The 17,180-nt window shown below is 31.8% G+C and overlaps 3 protein-coding genes and 1 non-coding gene across 4 annotated transcripts; all 4 read left to right on the plus strand.

The window, feature by feature from the left end:
- The first annotated feature begins 2,197 nt into the window (after positions 1-2,197).
- On the plus strand, positions 2,198-3,232 carry LOC105784832 (disease resistance protein RGA2-like). Its single transcript, XM_052627158.1, has 2 exons — positions 2,198-2,750; positions 2,880-3,232. Exons 1-2 carry the CDS (start codon positions 2,198-2,200, stop codon positions 3,230-3,232), a joined length of 906 nt encoding a protein of 301 aa, XP_052483118.1.
- Positions 3,233-5,294: 2,062 nt separating this feature from the next.
- On the plus strand, positions 5,295-5,366 carry TRNAG-UCC (transfer RNA glycine (anticodon UCC)). Its single transcript has one exon. It is a non-coding gene; the product is annotated as a tRNA-Gly (tRNA).
- Positions 5,367-7,823: 2,457 nt separating this feature from the next.
- On the plus strand, positions 7,824-9,546 carry LOC128036231 (putative disease resistance protein RGA1). Its single transcript, XM_052627159.1, has 2 exons — positions 7,824-8,191; positions 8,245-9,546. The coding sequence occupies exons 1-2, from the start codon at positions 7,824-7,826 to the stop codon at positions 9,497-9,499; spliced, it is 1,623 nt and encodes a 540-aa protein (XP_052483119.1). The 3' UTR covers positions 9,500-9,546.
- A 3,283-nt stretch (positions 9,547-12,829) lies between these two features.
- On the plus strand, positions 12,830-15,815 carry LOC105781333 (putative disease resistance protein RGA4). Its single transcript, XM_052627220.1, has 2 exons — positions 12,830-15,526; positions 15,649-15,815. The coding sequence occupies exon 1, from the start codon at positions 12,957-12,959 to the stop codon at positions 15,516-15,518; it is 2,562 nt and encodes an 853-aa protein (XP_052483180.1). The 5' UTR covers positions 12,830-12,956; the 3' UTR covers positions 15,519-15,526; positions 15,649-15,815.
- Positions 15,816-17,180: the final 1,365 nt, after the last annotated feature.

Genomic DNA, 17,180 nt, shown 5'->3' on the forward strand with positions numbered 1-17,180 from the left:
TAAATTAAATTAAAAATATTTTAGATGATAAAAATAGTTATTTGATTGGATAAATTATAAATGCTGGATAAAAGTTCACTAACACATATAATTGTATCCAATATACAAAAAGCTCAAATAGACCTAGATACTACAAAGGGGTGGTAAACCCTAGTGTATGCTAGGGCATGTCGCCACCCCCTAGTTCTACTTCAAGTAGAACTCGTATTTTTATTAAAATATTATTATTGAATTAGACATTGTTCAAACAAAACTCTTGTATCATTTTTCTATAAATAAGAACTACGAGTAAACCTATGAACATACTTTGCATACACTTTTGAGTATCGATATTCTATCTAAAAATAGTGATAATTTTTAAGAATAAATTCTATTTTTAATAAGAGTACTCTTAGTTTTTAATTTATAGAAAGAATTAACTTTCCAATTGAAAGTTAAATGAAAATTTCATTTTGTGCACTAATTTGATTTGTTTGTGCTTCTTTTTTAAAAAATGGATTGTGCCTTAGGTAAGACTTTTTTAGCTCGGCCAGGCTCGGATTGGCAAAAAGACAAAAAAATCTACTATTTTCTTATTGTTTTCCTATTGTTTTCTCATTATTTTGCTACCATTTCACTATTATGTTACTATTTGTTTGTTATTGTTTGGATATATTGTATAACTCTTATTTTATTGTTAATTATGTTACTACTTTTGAGGCATTTGCTTGATAAGTTACACCCATCTTAGTGTTATTTAAGTATAAATTTTTTTAATTTGTTAAGAAATATTTATTTTAATGTTTTTAGTATTTTTGATGTATTATATTTTTAATTTTTATATACAAAATAATATAAAAATTAATTCAGCTGAACCGAGCATGGGTTTTAGTACTTTTATCCGATTCGAACTTAGGCAAAAATTTAAGCCCATTTTTCGGATCGAATTGAGCTTGGACCTAGTAAATGAGCCTAAATTTTGGAGAAGACAAGACCTAGCTCATATATTGGTCTGTAACAGAAAATGATTAGTGGTGACTGTTTTGTTATTTTTTGAAAGTTGAGTGACTAAATTGAAACTTGAATGGTTGTTTTGCCAATTACTCCAAAATTGAGTAATGGTTGGTGTAATTTACCCTATTTATTTCTTTCATATAATAAGGATTTTTCCTTTTTCCGAATTATATACCCCCAGCTCAGTCAAGTAAAGCCAATCAAAATGACAGATATTTGGCTGAAACTTCGATTTTGTTCAAAAAATTATTTTCCCGAGAACGAGAAGGTTTGTTTTATTTTTTTCAGATTTTGGGCTACAACAAGAAATTCTTTGTTTGATTTCCTACTACAAAAAAAGAAGAAGAAAAACTAGTCAATCTCTCTGTACGACCTTTCTTCGTTCTTTGCTCTAGAAATTCAATTATGGCGGAAACTTTTCTGTTCAATATTGCAGAAAGGGTTCTGGAAAAACTAGTCCATCTCTCTGTACAAGAAATTCGCTTGGCGTTGATTGTCAAAACCGAACTGAAAAGTCGGAGGACACCATGAGCAGCATTAAAGCTGCGCTCTTGGATGCTGAGCGGCAATAGCACCACAACGAGAAGTTGCGCCTCTGTATGTGGAAACTCAGAGACATCTTTTACGATGCTGAGGACGTTATTGACGATTTCAAGTGTGAAGCTCTTCGCAAACAGGACGCCATCAATCAGGGGCCAAACCAGAACAATTTTTTAGCGGCAGGATGAAATTTTAATTTTTTATAATATATATTTTTATAATTTTTAAAGGATTAAATCGAATTTTTGTAATTTTAGGGAGGCCAAAGTGTAATTTTATTTTTACTAATTTTATTTTATTTTTTTAAAATCTCAAGAGCTTAAATGACAATTTTACATTTTAGGGCCGAGCCCCTGCCAGCCCCCAGATTCGCCACGACCATCAATCATCCCAACATCAACAACTTAAAGGTGCAAGTTTTAGGTTCCTGCTGTTGCCAGTAAGAACATTGGGAAGCCTACTATTTCAGAATACGGATGAATCTGATTGGATCTATATAAGAGAGAGCGAAATATGAAGACTTGAGCAACATGAAAACGATATTTTACCAGTGTTGAAGTTGAGTTACAATCATTTGCCATCTCATTTGCAACGATGTCTTGCTTTTTTGTCCTTGTACAAAAAGGATGAGATCTATTATAGTGATAGAGTTATCTATCTTTGGATGGCAAATGGACTCCTTGAGCATCCAAAGCAAAATCAAGAGTGGGAGGATGTTGGCAAACGATATTTGAATGAATTACTGTCAAGGTGCCTCATCCAAATGGAGAAGGATTTTTGGTTGTATTTTACATTCAAAATGCATGATCTGGTACATGATCTTGCATTAGATGTGTCTCAAAAAGAATGTAAAACAGTGAATTCCGAAACAGAAACGATTGATGAAAATGTTCGACATTTATTATTATGTGATGAGAAGTTGGTTGGAGTTCCACGTGTTTTGGAGGAAATGAAAAATGTTCGAACAGTAATCATCCAAGATGCTTCAAAGGAATCAAAGACTACTCATGAATCACTTATAAATCTGTGTCTCTCCAATTTCAAGTATCTACGAGCATTAGAATTAAGGAAGTCACCCTTGACGGCTTTACCGAATTCCATTGGTACCTTAAAGCACTTACGAGACCTTGACTTGGGCGGATGTAGGAGTCTACGTGAACTCCCGAGGTCTTTCGATAAGCTTCGCAGCTTGCAATCGTTATATTTGGGATATACTGGTTTGTAGCAGTTGCCTGACAGCGTGCAAAGGTTGATTGAGCTTAGACATCTAGTAATAACCATTAAAGCTACGCATTTGAAAGAAATTTCTCTTCAATACTTGGTATTGTATGAGTGTTCCGAATTAGAATGTTTACCTGAAGGAATGCAGTATCTGAAGTCACTTCGGACACTTGTCCTGGGTGGTTGTGTTAAACTTGTCTCATTGTCACGGAGCCTGAAATTCCTAACCAAGTTAGAACACCTTTATATAAATATTTGCTCGAGCATGAATTTGAAAATGGAACCAGAAGAGGAAGAAGACAAAGACCTTCAGTTGAGCCTTAAAACTCTCTCACTCGTCGGATTACTTGCCTTAAGAGATTTGCCACGATTGCTTCTTCAAGGATCTTCTTCCACTTTGCAGCAATTACGAATTACTGGGTGTCCAGACTTGTCCGTTCTACCAGCATGGCAACCGAATCTCACTTCTCTTCATTAACTTGAGATTAAGGGTTGCTTTAATTTGTGGGCTCTACAGGAGGGACTAGACCTCCTCACTAATCTGAGGTAGTGAACACCTTTAACTATTAGACCATCACACAGGGTTCATCGTTAACAAAATTTTGTCTTCAAGCAAAATATATAATGAATATATTTATGCATTTATCTATAATGAATATATTTTAATTTCATTTCGAATTCTAATATTATTTTTACAATATTTTTATCCAAATTAAAACTTGTTTAAAATTTTTTTAAATAAATAGTTGTCTAAAATAGCCAAATAGGCATATTGGGCATTGTATTCTGCATATACAACTGGGTAATTTATTCCCATTACAACTCACCTAATCTTTGTGTTTTTCACCCCACAAACACACTTCACCTAAACTCTTTTAAGGTGCCATATAACTTAGGCTTTGGCATATATATATATATATATATATATATATATATATATACACTATTTTATAAATATTTTAAGGTTGAAGTAAATAATTATTTGTTTTATGTAAAAAATTCATCCGTTAAATATATATTAATATAAACATTATTTTAGATTATTATGATAGAGACATCGGATTAATTCAATATTTTATATGTATGACGAGTATAATTATAACATGAAATTCAACAATTAGATTCTTAAATGATCAATCATAAAAAAAGTTATTTAAGGGTGTAACCATGTTAATTTTATATTAATGTAATTGCAGCCATGTATACACTCAATAATAATTTTCCATGTTGTTGGTTATTGTGTTAATTTTGTTAGTACAATGTTTAAAATACTTATAATTTTATCTCAAACCTTTAAAAATGAAAAATATCACGTGTTTAAACACATTTGAGCTGAAGAACGTGACTAGAGGGAGCAAGTAGATCAGTTTCAATCCCTTATCGATAATGAGTTACTGATTTCGTCCCTATCTGAACCCTCGTCCTTCAAATTGTTACAATATCAATAGTAACCCGAATAAACATTACAAAAATCATATATTTAAAATATATTAGAATAATTATGTTACCATAAATACACATTGAATGTGACCATATGAGTCATTGAAAATCTCACCAATCTCATATTTGATGTAATTTATGATAATTCATTTAAATCAAATAAAATGAGTGGAGGGATTGATTGAAACAATAATAAGGTGAAACACTGAAAAAGGGAGGTGGTTGAACATCATCTAATTCCTAAGAACAAATTAATAAAATATAAATGTGAATGAATTAATATACAGAAAAAGCACAAAATTACAGCCTAAACCATTAATCTCAATTTGTCTTTTCATTGGATTTGGATTTTATTTTATTCAGTTGTTTGAATTTGGATGCTAACTACATTTCTTAATATAATATATGACATAAATATAAAAAATAATAATGAAGAGCGGTTTAATATGAATTATTAATATATTTAAAATTTATAAATATGTGTCGATTGAGTCTTAATTCGATTGATATCGGTATTGTTGTCAGTATAAGAGAATGTGCGTTAAAGCATATTATCTCCTTGTTTAAGAGTTGGGGAAAGGCTGCATGAGTTCAAGTTCTTTTATAATCTAAATTTTTTTCAATAAATAATGCTGAAATTAGTTAAAGCTGTTTTGTGGCAGTTGCATTTATATAAATCTAGATAACTCATTGTCCAGATTCATTCGATATGAGCGTAAAAGTTAAAACCATAAAAAAATTAAAAATTATAAAGAGGTTCAAATATGTAAAATTATAAAAAATTAATAAAAGCGCACATTTAGAATGAACCAGAGCCGTCCTCGAGTGTCTTCTTGTAGTGTTACATGTTGCGCCGGGTGAGGGTATAACAACACTAATCAATTAAAATTATGTATAATCGACAAAAAATTTTTATTGTGATTAATTTCTTTTATTTTCTGATTTTTAAAATTGATAGGGACTAAATTGCTCAAAATTATTGAGAAGGACCAATTTTCTTAATATCAAAATTGAGAGGGAGTGGAGAGATGTTTTTACCAATCTACATAAAGCCTTTCAGTATAGTGAAATTTATGTTCACTTGTGAGTTTGGTCATCAGGCGTTTGTAGTCCAACGGTTAGGATAATTGCCTTCCAAGCAATAGACCCGGGTTCGACTCCCGGCAAACGCATTTGAATTTTTACCTTCTTTCCGTTTCCTCCGATGGAATGAAGGTGGTAACTGATGAGTTTGCTAAAAGAGACATTTGTGATATTCAACAGAGTTTGCTAAATTCTGTAGTATGACCCCCGACCTCTACACACCTAACCTTTTAACAATTTCTCCTTTTTTTTATTCATCAAAGCTTCACCATTTAATTTCTCTAAGGAGAGAGATGAAAAAAAAGTAGGGAGTGTGAAAAAGGTTGAATGATTTACGTCATAATTTTTAAATGTAAACATCATATGAATAAAATAATAGTTGCTCCTACTCTTTATATTTCTTTAGTATCTTAATAAATATTCAAATATGTAATAAGTCTTTAATAAGTTATGTGTTATGGTTTTAGAGAAGAGCCATGAATGGAGTTGATTTTGAGATATAAGTGTTTAAACCACTTTCAACTTATAAGTTGCTTTTTATGGATAAAATTATAAAGTAAAAAGTTTAAAGCTAAAAATATATCTTCCATCATAACACTGTAGAATAAAGTTATCTTTAGTATAAATTTTTCTCTATTTTCAATACTTTTGTGGTAAGTTGGTATTAAGAATGAAAATGACATTAAATCAGACAAATACCATATATGAAATGAAGCAATAAAGAATATCACAAATTGTGTTTAATAGTGAAAAGGGCTACCTATGTTTTTAGATTAAGATACTTTCAAAGTTTAAGGGATAGTAGAGATTTCATAAACCCTGGCACTCTTCTCTAGTGTGGCTCAAACAAAAATATGCTTCTAAGGTATTTTCTCTATCTTAATTGCCTTCATAATCATTGTTACCATTCGATTTGTCTAATATTGTTGAATTGCAAGATGACGGTTCGATGACTGATGATTGATAAAAATAAAAACTCCCTTGTGATAGCGTGAAAAGAAGGCAAATAAATCGTTTCGATAGTGATTCTTGCCAAATATGCAAATGCCCATGAATATGCAGCCAAAGCAAAAGCAGAAGTTTTCATTTTTCTTCGAGTACGTCTATCCTTTATATAACTATACAACTATGCTCTTTTAAGTAACTACTAATCTCTGTGTACCTAGTGGCAAATCTAGGGAGGTTGGCAAGGCACTTGCCCCATAAAATGTAAAATTTTTATTTAGTCTCTTAATTTTTAAAAATTTTAAATTAGTAAAGATAAAATTACACTTTACCCCTCTAAAATTATAAAAATTCAATTTAATCTCTTAAAAATTGTAAAGATACTATAAAAAATTAAAATTTCATTCAGCCCCCAAAAAGTTGTTCTAGCTTCGCCCCTGTCTGTACCATCCATTAGCTAATCTTTCTTCTTCTTCTTCTTCTTTTTTTTTGAAATTTCAGTTTTGATTGAAATCATTAAATTTATTAAATTAAAATTTATTATTTCTAAAATTTTATGCGACAAATATATTATAAGATGTATAATATCATGCCAATTTCTTATTTTCACATAATACTCACAAAAGACGTCATTATTTTAATTTTATGGATTTAACAACTATCGTTTGAGCTATGATTAAAATTTCAAAATTCGAAAAGTATAGAAACTAAATATGATCAAATTGGAGAAAAGAAACTAAATCTATAACTTATACATAGTACAAGACTAATAGCAATATTGAAGTTGAATTACAATCATTTCTCATCTCATTTGTTACGATGTCTTACCATTTTGTTCTTGTAAAAGAAGGATGAAATATGATCCTCTAGAGACCCTACTGAATACATGAGAAAACTTGAAAGGATTAGTATTCAACACTTAAATCCAAATCTTGAATAATGTAACTAATTAGAACATGAATTAACGTCTTTACCGTGTCAATACCAATCAAGTTATAACATAAGGTTTTTTATAATATTTTTTCTCTCCCTTTTACATTAATATTAGATAAATCCTTGAAGTAAGTTTGATATTGAATAAGATAAGGTTTTTTATTATATTAATTAATGTAATCAATAGAATAATCATATCGTTTATCTTATTAAAGTTTCTTGCCATTGCAATGTCAATCTCGGTAACCACCTAGATTATAGCATCTTTAATCACAACTTTGTCGCCTTCATCGTACGGTTCACGTTCAAGAACATAAAAATCAAGCACTTCACCAATCAATAGTAGCTGTTGAGATGTAAACCGGTAGTTCACCCCTCAATTTATATCCTCAAATTAGAATATTAAAGTTGGCTAAAATTTTTTATGCATTTTTTTTTATGAAAACAACTTATTGAAATCGAATCGATGATTAGATTTATTATATATCGATGGATTCTCGATGTATCTGATTGGTACAGCTTTCAAAACACTAAACTTGAGTAATAGGTAAGGTTATGAAAGAAAAAAAGAGAGAAAAGCAAAGAAATTAAAGAAATTAAATTCACCGGGTACCGGTTACACTAGACTTTTAGGGTCCTGTTGTTTGCCTCTTTCATTCTCTTTAAAAATGAGTCCTAAAATCAAATACATCAACGGGAGGCTAGGCGAACTTGCCACTGAGTGGAAAAGCTTTGATCTAAGACAGTATAGCGACAACCGACATGTTTTTCGCAGAGAGACTATCTCTTTTGTGCATTCTTCTGATGTTATTGGTAGAGATGAGGATAAAGAGAACATAATTAGTATGTTGATGAAACAAAGTGAGGATCAAAATGTCCCTGTCATTCCCATTGTTGGACTTGGGGGTTTAGGAAAAACCACGCTCGCTCAATTAGCATTCAATGATGATCGAGTTACTAGCCTTTTTCCTTTGAAGATATGGATCTGTGTTTCTGAGGAATTTGATCTTTCTAGATTGCTCAAGCTGATTATTCAGTCTGTAAATAAAGGAGAAAGATGTGATGATTCAACACTTGACGCCTTGCAAGCTCGTTTGAGAACCTTTTGAATGATAAGAAGTTCTTGCTCGTCCTGGATGATGTGTGGAATGAAAATAAAGCAAAATGGGTTGAGTTAAGAAATTTGTTGAGATCGACGGATGGATTTTCTCCAAACAAAATTATTGTCACCACTCGGAGTTTGAACGTGGCCTCGATAATGAGTTCAATTCCCCCTTATATATTGAAAGGTCTCCCCCTTGAAGACTGTTTGACCTTATTTACAAAATGGGCTTTTAATGATGGTGATGAGAGACATTATCCAAATCTCATTAGAATCGGGGAGGAGATTGTGAAAAAATGCAAAGGGGTTCCTTTGGCAGTAAGAACATTGGGAAGCCTACTATTTCAGAAAACGGATGAATCTGATTGGATCTATATACGAGAGAGTGAAATATGGAGACTTGAGCAACATGAAAACGATATTTTACCAGTGTTGAAGTTGAGTTACAATCATTTGCCATCTCATTTGCAACGATGTCTTGCTTTTTTGTCCTTGTACAAAAAGGATGAGATCTATTATAGTGATAGAGTTATCTGTCTTTGGATGGCAAATGGACTCCTTGAGCATCCAAAGCAAAATCAAGAGTGGGAGGATGTTGGCAAACGATATTTGAATAAATTACTATCAAGGTGCCTCATCCAAAAGGAGGAGGATTTTCACTTGAAGTTTACCTTCAAAATGCATGATCTGGTACATGATCTTGCATTAGCTGTGTCTCGAAGAGAGTGTAAAATAATGAATTCCAAAACAAAAACGGTTGATGAAAATGTTCGACATCTGTTTTTATGTGATGAGAAGTTGGTTGAAGTTCCGCGTGTTTTGGAGAAATTGGAAAAAGTTCAAACAGTAATCGTCCAAGATAGTTCACTAAGATCAAAGATTTTTGATAAATCTCTTATAAATCTTTGTGTCTCCAATTTCAAGTATCTACGAGCATTAGAATTAAGAGATTCACTACTGACAGCTTTACCGAATTCCATTGGTAACTTGAAGCACTTACGAGAGCTTGACTTGGCCCGATCTGAGGATATACGTGAACTTCCAAGGTCTTTTTATAAGCTTTACTGCTTGCAATCGTTAAATTTGGGAGCTACTAGTTTGAAGCAGTTGCCCGACAGCGTGCAAAGGTTGATTGAGCTTAGACATCTTGTAATAACCATTGAAGCTAAGCATTTGAAAGAAATACGAGCAGGATGTTGGACTTCTCTTCAATACTTGGAATGTATAACTGTTTCGAATTAGAATGTTTACCTGAAGGAATGCAGTATCTGAAGTCACTTCGAACACTTCTCGTGAGTTACTGTCATAGTCTTGTCTCATTGCCCCGGAGCCTGAAATTCCTAACCAAGTTAGAACACCTTGAAATAGTGAGGTGCCTTCGAATCAATATGAAAATGGAACTAGAAGAGGAAGAAGACAAAGACCTTCAGTTGAGCCTTAAAACTTTCTCACTCTTCGGATTACATGAATTAAGAGATTTGCCACGATTGCTTCTTCAAGGATCTTCTTCCACTTTGCAGCAATTACGAATTAGGGGGTGTCCAAACTTGTCCTTTCTACCAGCATGGCTACCGAATCTCACTTCTCTTCAAAAACTTGAGATTGCTAATTGCATAAATTTGTCAGCTCTACCGGAGGGAATAGACCGCCTCACCAACCTTAAGGAATTGAGAATTTACGGATGTCCGGAGTTGAGCAAAAGATACAGAGAAAATGGGGGTAAAGATTGGCACAAAATTGCTCACATCCAAAAGGTTGATATTTACTATTGAAGAATAAGGTATGTGGTAAAATTTTAATTTCTCTATCAGATTTGATTTCATATTATCTCTCCCTTTTATATGTTTAATGTTCGTTAAGTACTCATTGTGTTTGGAAACATTGCATGTGTGAAATGTGAAGATGGAGATGGATGAATGAAGCTAAGGGTGAGGCTTTTACTTTATTTGCATTCAGATTTCACAGTTGAGAGTTGTAATTCTAATTACTGAGCTTTTTATTTGGATATTTCAAATGCCTTCATGCTATGGATTGTAATGTATAAAATTTTATGCATATTTATGTATTCTCATGGTTGGTTTGTCTTTATAATTTAGTATATAGATAAATTGGTTATCCAATTATAAAAAAGTTACAAAATGTATGAGGTGCTAAATTGGTACATTTTGATTTGGTAATTATAACTATAGCATTGGTAGGTTTTTGAGCAGGTTTATAATCATCAAAATGTATCTTAGCTCACTTCCAAATCTTGATTTTGTAATAAGCATCAAAAGATTTATTTTTGAGCTACACAGTTTAGCACATAGCTGTTCGTTACACATGGGTTGATGATACGATCATGTGAGCTATAGAAATTAAGATTCTTTTGAACCACACAGTTTTCGCTTGTCACACGGGCTAACGGCATGCCTATGTAGGTACTGTAGGTTAAGTTATATAATTTGTACACGGTCACAATTAATTATACAGTTTAATCACACGGTTACATAGAATAATTTAATTAAATCAATAATTAATTGATTAGTTCTATAATTTAATCAATTCAAGTATCTCGACTCAATTTGTAATGAGAGGAATTTACAAGATTACAATCATCAATAGAGAAATATACAACTGATAAATACTCCTAAAATTACTTATACACCATGACATATACATTCATATATCCGATCGATTCAATAATGGTTTTATGATTAATCATATATTTTAAATTACTTGTACATCACATTAATTCTACATAAATTACTTGATTTACAGTTTATTTTAATTTAATATAATATTCTGAAAAGTTTCAAAAATAATAAATGATAAATAATATTAAACTTGGTATGAAAAGTGATAATACATCCAATTTACATGTTTATCACGCTTAATTTTGATAAATTCTTGAATGAGATGCTACTAATTTTGGACCTATTTTGATTTTTGATTAGGTGCAAAAGCAAACCCGAAAAGTTAAAAGAGTCAAAAATGTAAGCGGTTGTAAAAGTTTTGAGCCAAAGAACGAATTAATGGATAATGATCTATTTTAAAAACTTTTATTTTTGGATTTATTTGAAAAATAAATACTTTTAATTTTACTTTATTTTTAAATAACTCTTCAATATTAGATTGATGAGTATAAGTAGAATTAGGGTTTTAGGCGAGGTACAAGGAGGGAGAATGGAATGGGGAATTGAACTTCCTTCCCTGTTCTCAATTCTGTTTTAACTCTTTTCTTTACTTGTGTATTATTGCACCATTTACCTTTTTGTTTTAAACTGATAATTAATAACCCTATAGATAGCGGTGAGATCTGAACCCGCATTTCAAAACTTTCGTTTCAATGTTTATTGTTTTTGCGGTTTAGGAGATAGACTTCATAGTCTCACAAAATTATATTGGCATCAAATTAAAAAGAGTTTGTTGATTCAGTATTGATAGGCATACAGTTAGAAATACTGAGTTGATCGTTTATCATATTCAATCTACTGAAGAACACATTGACATATCCAATTAAGTAGTTAGTTAGATTCTGTTAGGAGGAAATAGCAGTCAGTTTTGAAACTGTTGAGGCCATTGGTTCAAGTTGGGTCATTCTAGTTCGCAAGGTTATCAGAGTTAAATCGTGGATTCGTGTTTCGTAGTTCTTCATTCAATAAAGGTTAGTTGTTAGACGTTCTTGCAATAAATTTACACATACAAAGGTTAATAGTTCAAGGCATCCTCGATTATTATAATTAACTTATCGATCAAAGGAGAAGACTTGCTGTTAAAATATTTATCGTAAATTTAGTCATATATAAACCCTAAATAAAATACTTCTTATACATATTAAAGCCAAACCATTTATTTATCCAACTTATATTTATTTTGGTAAAAGAAGACTTATATTTATTTACTTTATTCCTAAAACTTCAAAGTTTCAAAAGAGTCTTAAATTTTATTTTTCAACCATTCCCCATTTAACCTAAAAAATCCTTCTCCATCCAAAACAAACGCTTAACTATGCAAATATTCAAATTATATTACCATATATAATTTATGAATTTAATTTAAATAATATTTTAATCCACATATCGGTAAACTATTAAAATAGTTACCTTTTTTATTTCAAGTTACATTTTAGTCACTTACGTTAATATTTTTTACTTAAATCATCACTCGCCATTACATTTAAATAATATTTTAATCCATATACCTTTTAATGGGTAAACTATCAAAATAGTTACCTTTTTTACTTCAAGTTACATTTTAGTCACTATTGTTTGAAATGTTACATTTTAATCACTTACGTTAATATTTTTTACAAAATCATCACTCTGCCGTTAATACTCGTTATTTCCCAAACAAGAGTCCAATATGACAGTTAAAATAAATTTTAAATGTCAAAGGTAGAGTGACCATTTTCTTCATAAAACGATAACAAAAGTAACCAAAAATAACATTTTAAACATAAATAATTAAAATATAACCTAAATCAAATAAAAATGTTTATTTTTAATTTATCAACACAGCGTAGTTAAGTTCCACCCAAGTCAACTATAAAGCCTAGTCAACAATCAAAAGCAGATATTTGGCTGAACCACAACCACAAAATTTGGTGCATTGCTGCTTCGATATGAACAGAAAAAAATAAAATCATTATTGAGTGCCACAATCATTAATTTGCCTTCCTTCCCCTCAATCATTCAAGCTTTGCTCTATAAATTCAATTATGGCGGAGTTTCTGTTCAATATTGCAGAAAGGGTTGTCGAGAAAATTGTCGGTCTCACTGTAGACGAAGTTCGCTTGGCGTTGAATGTCAAAACCGATCTGAAAAAGCTGGAGGACACCATGATCAGCATTAAAGCTGTGCTCTTGGATGCCGAGCGGCAACAGCACCAAAATGAAAAGCTGCGCCTCTGTATGCGGAAGCTCAGAGACATCTTTTACGATGCTGAGGACGTTATTGACGATTTCAAGTGTGAAGCTCTCCGGAAACAGGACGCCATCAATCATCCCGACATCAACAACTTAAAGGTGCGAGTTTTAGGTTCCTGTTGTTTGTCTCTTTCATTCTCTTTAAAAATGAGTCATAAAATCAAAGACATCAATGGGAGACTAGGCGAACTTGCCACTGAGTGGAAAAGCTTTGATCTAAGACAGTATAGCGACAACCGACATGTTTTTCGCAGAGAGACTATCTCTTTTGTGCATTCTTCTGATGTTATTGGTAGAGATGAGGATAAAGAGAACATAATTAGTATGTTGATGAAACCAAGTGAGGATCAAAATGTCCCTGTCATTCCCATTGTTGGACTTGGGGGTTTAGGAAAAACCACGCTCGCTCAATTAGCATTCAATGATGATCGAGTTACTAGCCTTTTTCCTTTGAAGATATGGATCTGTGTTTCTGAGGAATTTGATCTTTCTAGATTGCTTAAGCTGATTATTCATTCTGTAAATAAAGGAGAAAGATGCGATGATTCAACACTTGACGCCTTGCAAGCTCGTTTGAGAAGCCTTTTGAATGATAAGAAGTTCTTGCTCGTCCTGGATGATGTGTGGAATGAAAATAAAGCAAAATGGGCTGAGTTAAGAAATTTGTTGAGATCGACGGATGGATTTTCTCCAAGCAAAATTATTGTCACCACTCGGAGTTTGAACGTGGCCTCGATAATGAGTTCAATTCCCCCGTATATTTTGAAAGGTCTCCCTCTTGAAGACTGTTTGACCTTATTTACAAAATGGGCTTTTGATGATGGTGATGAGAGACATTATCCAAATCTCATTAGAATCGGCGAGGAGATTGTGAAAAAATGCAAAGGGGTTCCTTTGGCAGTAAGAACATTGGGAAGCCTACTGTTTCAGAAAACGGATGAATCTGATTGGATCTATATACGAGAGAGTGAAATATGGAGACTTGAACAACATGAACACGATATTTTACCAGTGTTGAAGTTGAGTTACAATCATTTGCCATCTCATTTGCAACGATGTCTTGCTTTTTTGTCCTTGTACAAAAAGGATGAGATCTATTATAGTGATAGAGTTATCTGTCTTTGGATGGCAAATGGACTCCTTGAGCGTCCAAAGCAAAATCAAGAGTGGGAGGATGTTGGCAAACGATATTTGAATGAATTACTGTCAAGGTGCCTCATCCAAATGGAGCAGGATTTTTGGTTGTATTTTACATTCAAAATGCATGATCTGGTACATGATCTTGCATTAGATGTGTCTCAAAAAGAATGTAAAACAGTGAATTCGGAAACAGAAACGGTTGATGAAAATGTTCGACATTTATTATTCTGTGATGAGAAGTTGGTTGGAGTTCCACGTGTTTTGGAGGAAATGAAAAATGTTCGAACAGTAATCATCCAAGATGCTTCAAAGGAATCAAAGACTACTCATGAATCACTTATAAATCTGTGTCTCTCCAACTTCAAGTATCTTCGAGCATTAGAATTAAGGAAGTCACCATTGATGGCTTTACCAAATTCCATTGGTACCTTGAAGCACTTACGAGACCTTGACTTGGTCGGATGTAGGAGTCTACGTGAACTCCCGAGGTCTTTCGATAAGCTTCGCAGCTTGCAATCGTTAAATTTGGGAGATACTGGTTTGAAGCAGTTGCCTGACAGCGTGCAAAGGTTGATTGAGCTTAGACATCTAGAAATAACCATTAAAGCTACGCATTTGAAAGAAATACGAGCAGGATGTTGGACTTCTCTTCAATACTTGGAATTGAGGTGGTGTATGGAATTAGAATGTTTACCTGAAGGAATGCAGTATCTGAAGTCACTTCGGACACTTGTCCTGAAGCACTGTGATAGTCTTGTCTCATTGCCACGGAGCCTGAAATTCCTAACCAAGTTAGAACACCTTTATATAAAATTTTGCAGTAGTATGAATTTGAAAATGGAACCAGAAGAGGAAGAAGACAAAGACCTTCAGTTGAGCCTTAAAACTCTCACACTCTTCGGATCACATGCCTTAAGAGATTTGCCACGATTGCTTCTTCAAGGATCTTCTTCCACTTTGCAGCAATTACGAATTGCGTTTTGTCCAGACTTGTCCGCTCTACCAGCATGGCTACTGAATCTCACTTCTCTTCAAAAACTTGAGATTAAGGGTTGCTTTAATTTGTGGGATCTACCGGAGGGAATAGACCGCTTCACCAACCTTAGAGAATTGACAATTGACGGATGTCCGGAGTTATGCAAAAGATACAGAGAAAATGGGGGTGAAGATTGGCACGAAATTGCTCACATCCAAAAGGTTGATATTTACGAATGAAGAATGAGGTATGTGGTAAAATTTTAATTTCTCTATCAGATTTGATTTCATAGTATCTTCCCCTTTTATATGTTTAATGTTCGTGAAGTACTCATTGTGTTTGGAAACATTGCATGTATGAAATGTGAAGATGGAGATGGATGAATGAAGCAAAGGGTGAGGCTTTTACTTTATTTGCATTCAGATTTCACAGTTGAGCTTTTTATTTGGATATTTCAAATGCCTTCATGCTATAGATTGTAATGTATAAAATTTTATGCATATTTATGTATTCTCATGGTTGGTTTGTCTTTATAATTTAGTATATAAATAAATTGGTTATCCAATTATAAAAAAGTTACAAAATGTAGGAGGTGCTAAATTGATTATCCAATTATAAAAAAGTTGTGCTAAATTAGTACATTTTGATTTGGTAATTATAACTATAGCATTGGTAGGTTTTTGAGCAGGTTTATAATCACCAAAATGTATCTTAGCTCATTTCCAAATCTTGATTTTGTAATGACCATCAAAAGATTTATTTTTGAGCTACACAGTTTAGCACATAGCTGTGTGTTACACATGGGTTGATGATATGATCGTGTGACCTATAGAAATTAAGATTCTTTTGAACCACACAGTTTTCGCTTGTTGCACGGGCTGACGACATGCCCGTTTGGGTACTGTAGGTCAAGTTATATAATTTGTACATGGTCACAATTAATTATACAATTTAATCACACGGCCGTGTGATTTTTGGAGAATTCTTATATTTAGGTCCACACGGTTACAATGAGTTCACATAGTCTAGATACATGGTTATGTGACCCTTGTTTGTTGAAGTTTCAATACTTTTTGCTAAATTTTCAATGAAGTCTTTAGTTGTTCCCTTGTATATTCCAAATATATAGTTTTTTAGAATAATGGATTAATGTAAATTTGACAAACTAAAAATAATTTAAATTAAATATTATTAAATAATTTTATAAAATTATTATATTATATTAAATATAAATATAATTAGTAAATAATATATAAAACTAGTTTTTTCACCCGTGTGATTCACAGACTTACGGTATAAATTAATTATTTTTAAGAGTTATAAAATTCTATAAAAAATAAATATAATAAATTAATTAATAAGTAAATTTAAACAATTTAAATGTGCAAATGGTAATAGTGATTATGGTTATAAAATAATCATTGCACCTTTAATTAATAATAGTGTAAATTAATACTTATATATAGACGTATGAGTTTATTATATTTAAATTAAAATATTTGTATTTATAAAATATTTACATATATTATAAATTAGTACATATATAAAGATTTAATTAATTCATATTTTTATATAAAAATATTTACGCACTATAATTTTAGTGTATATGCTAAGATTTAATTAAATTTAAATTTAAATTTCTAATAAAATAAAATAAAATTATTTTTAATAAAAATAGTAAAAACATATTTTTATTTATATGGTAAAATAGTAAAGAAATGAACATTCATTCATAAGGTGAATGTGAGTACGGGAGTATTCTTTAGCAAATGTGAGGGTAAGTGTGAGTATAAGAGAGTTCTCTAGCTAGTGTGAGAATAAAAGTGATATATAAAAATATATTTTAATTAATACGATATTAAAATTAACTTTTAAATAAAAATAGTACTAAAATTAACTTT

Source organism: Gossypium raimondii, chromosome 13 (genome assembly GCF_025698545.1).
Source record: "Gossypium raimondii isolate GPD5lz chromosome 13, ASM2569854v1, whole genome shotgun sequence".
In the NCBI taxonomy this organism is placed as follows: domain Eukaryota; kingdom Viridiplantae; phylum Streptophyta; class Magnoliopsida; order Malvales; family Malvaceae; genus Gossypium; species Gossypium raimondii.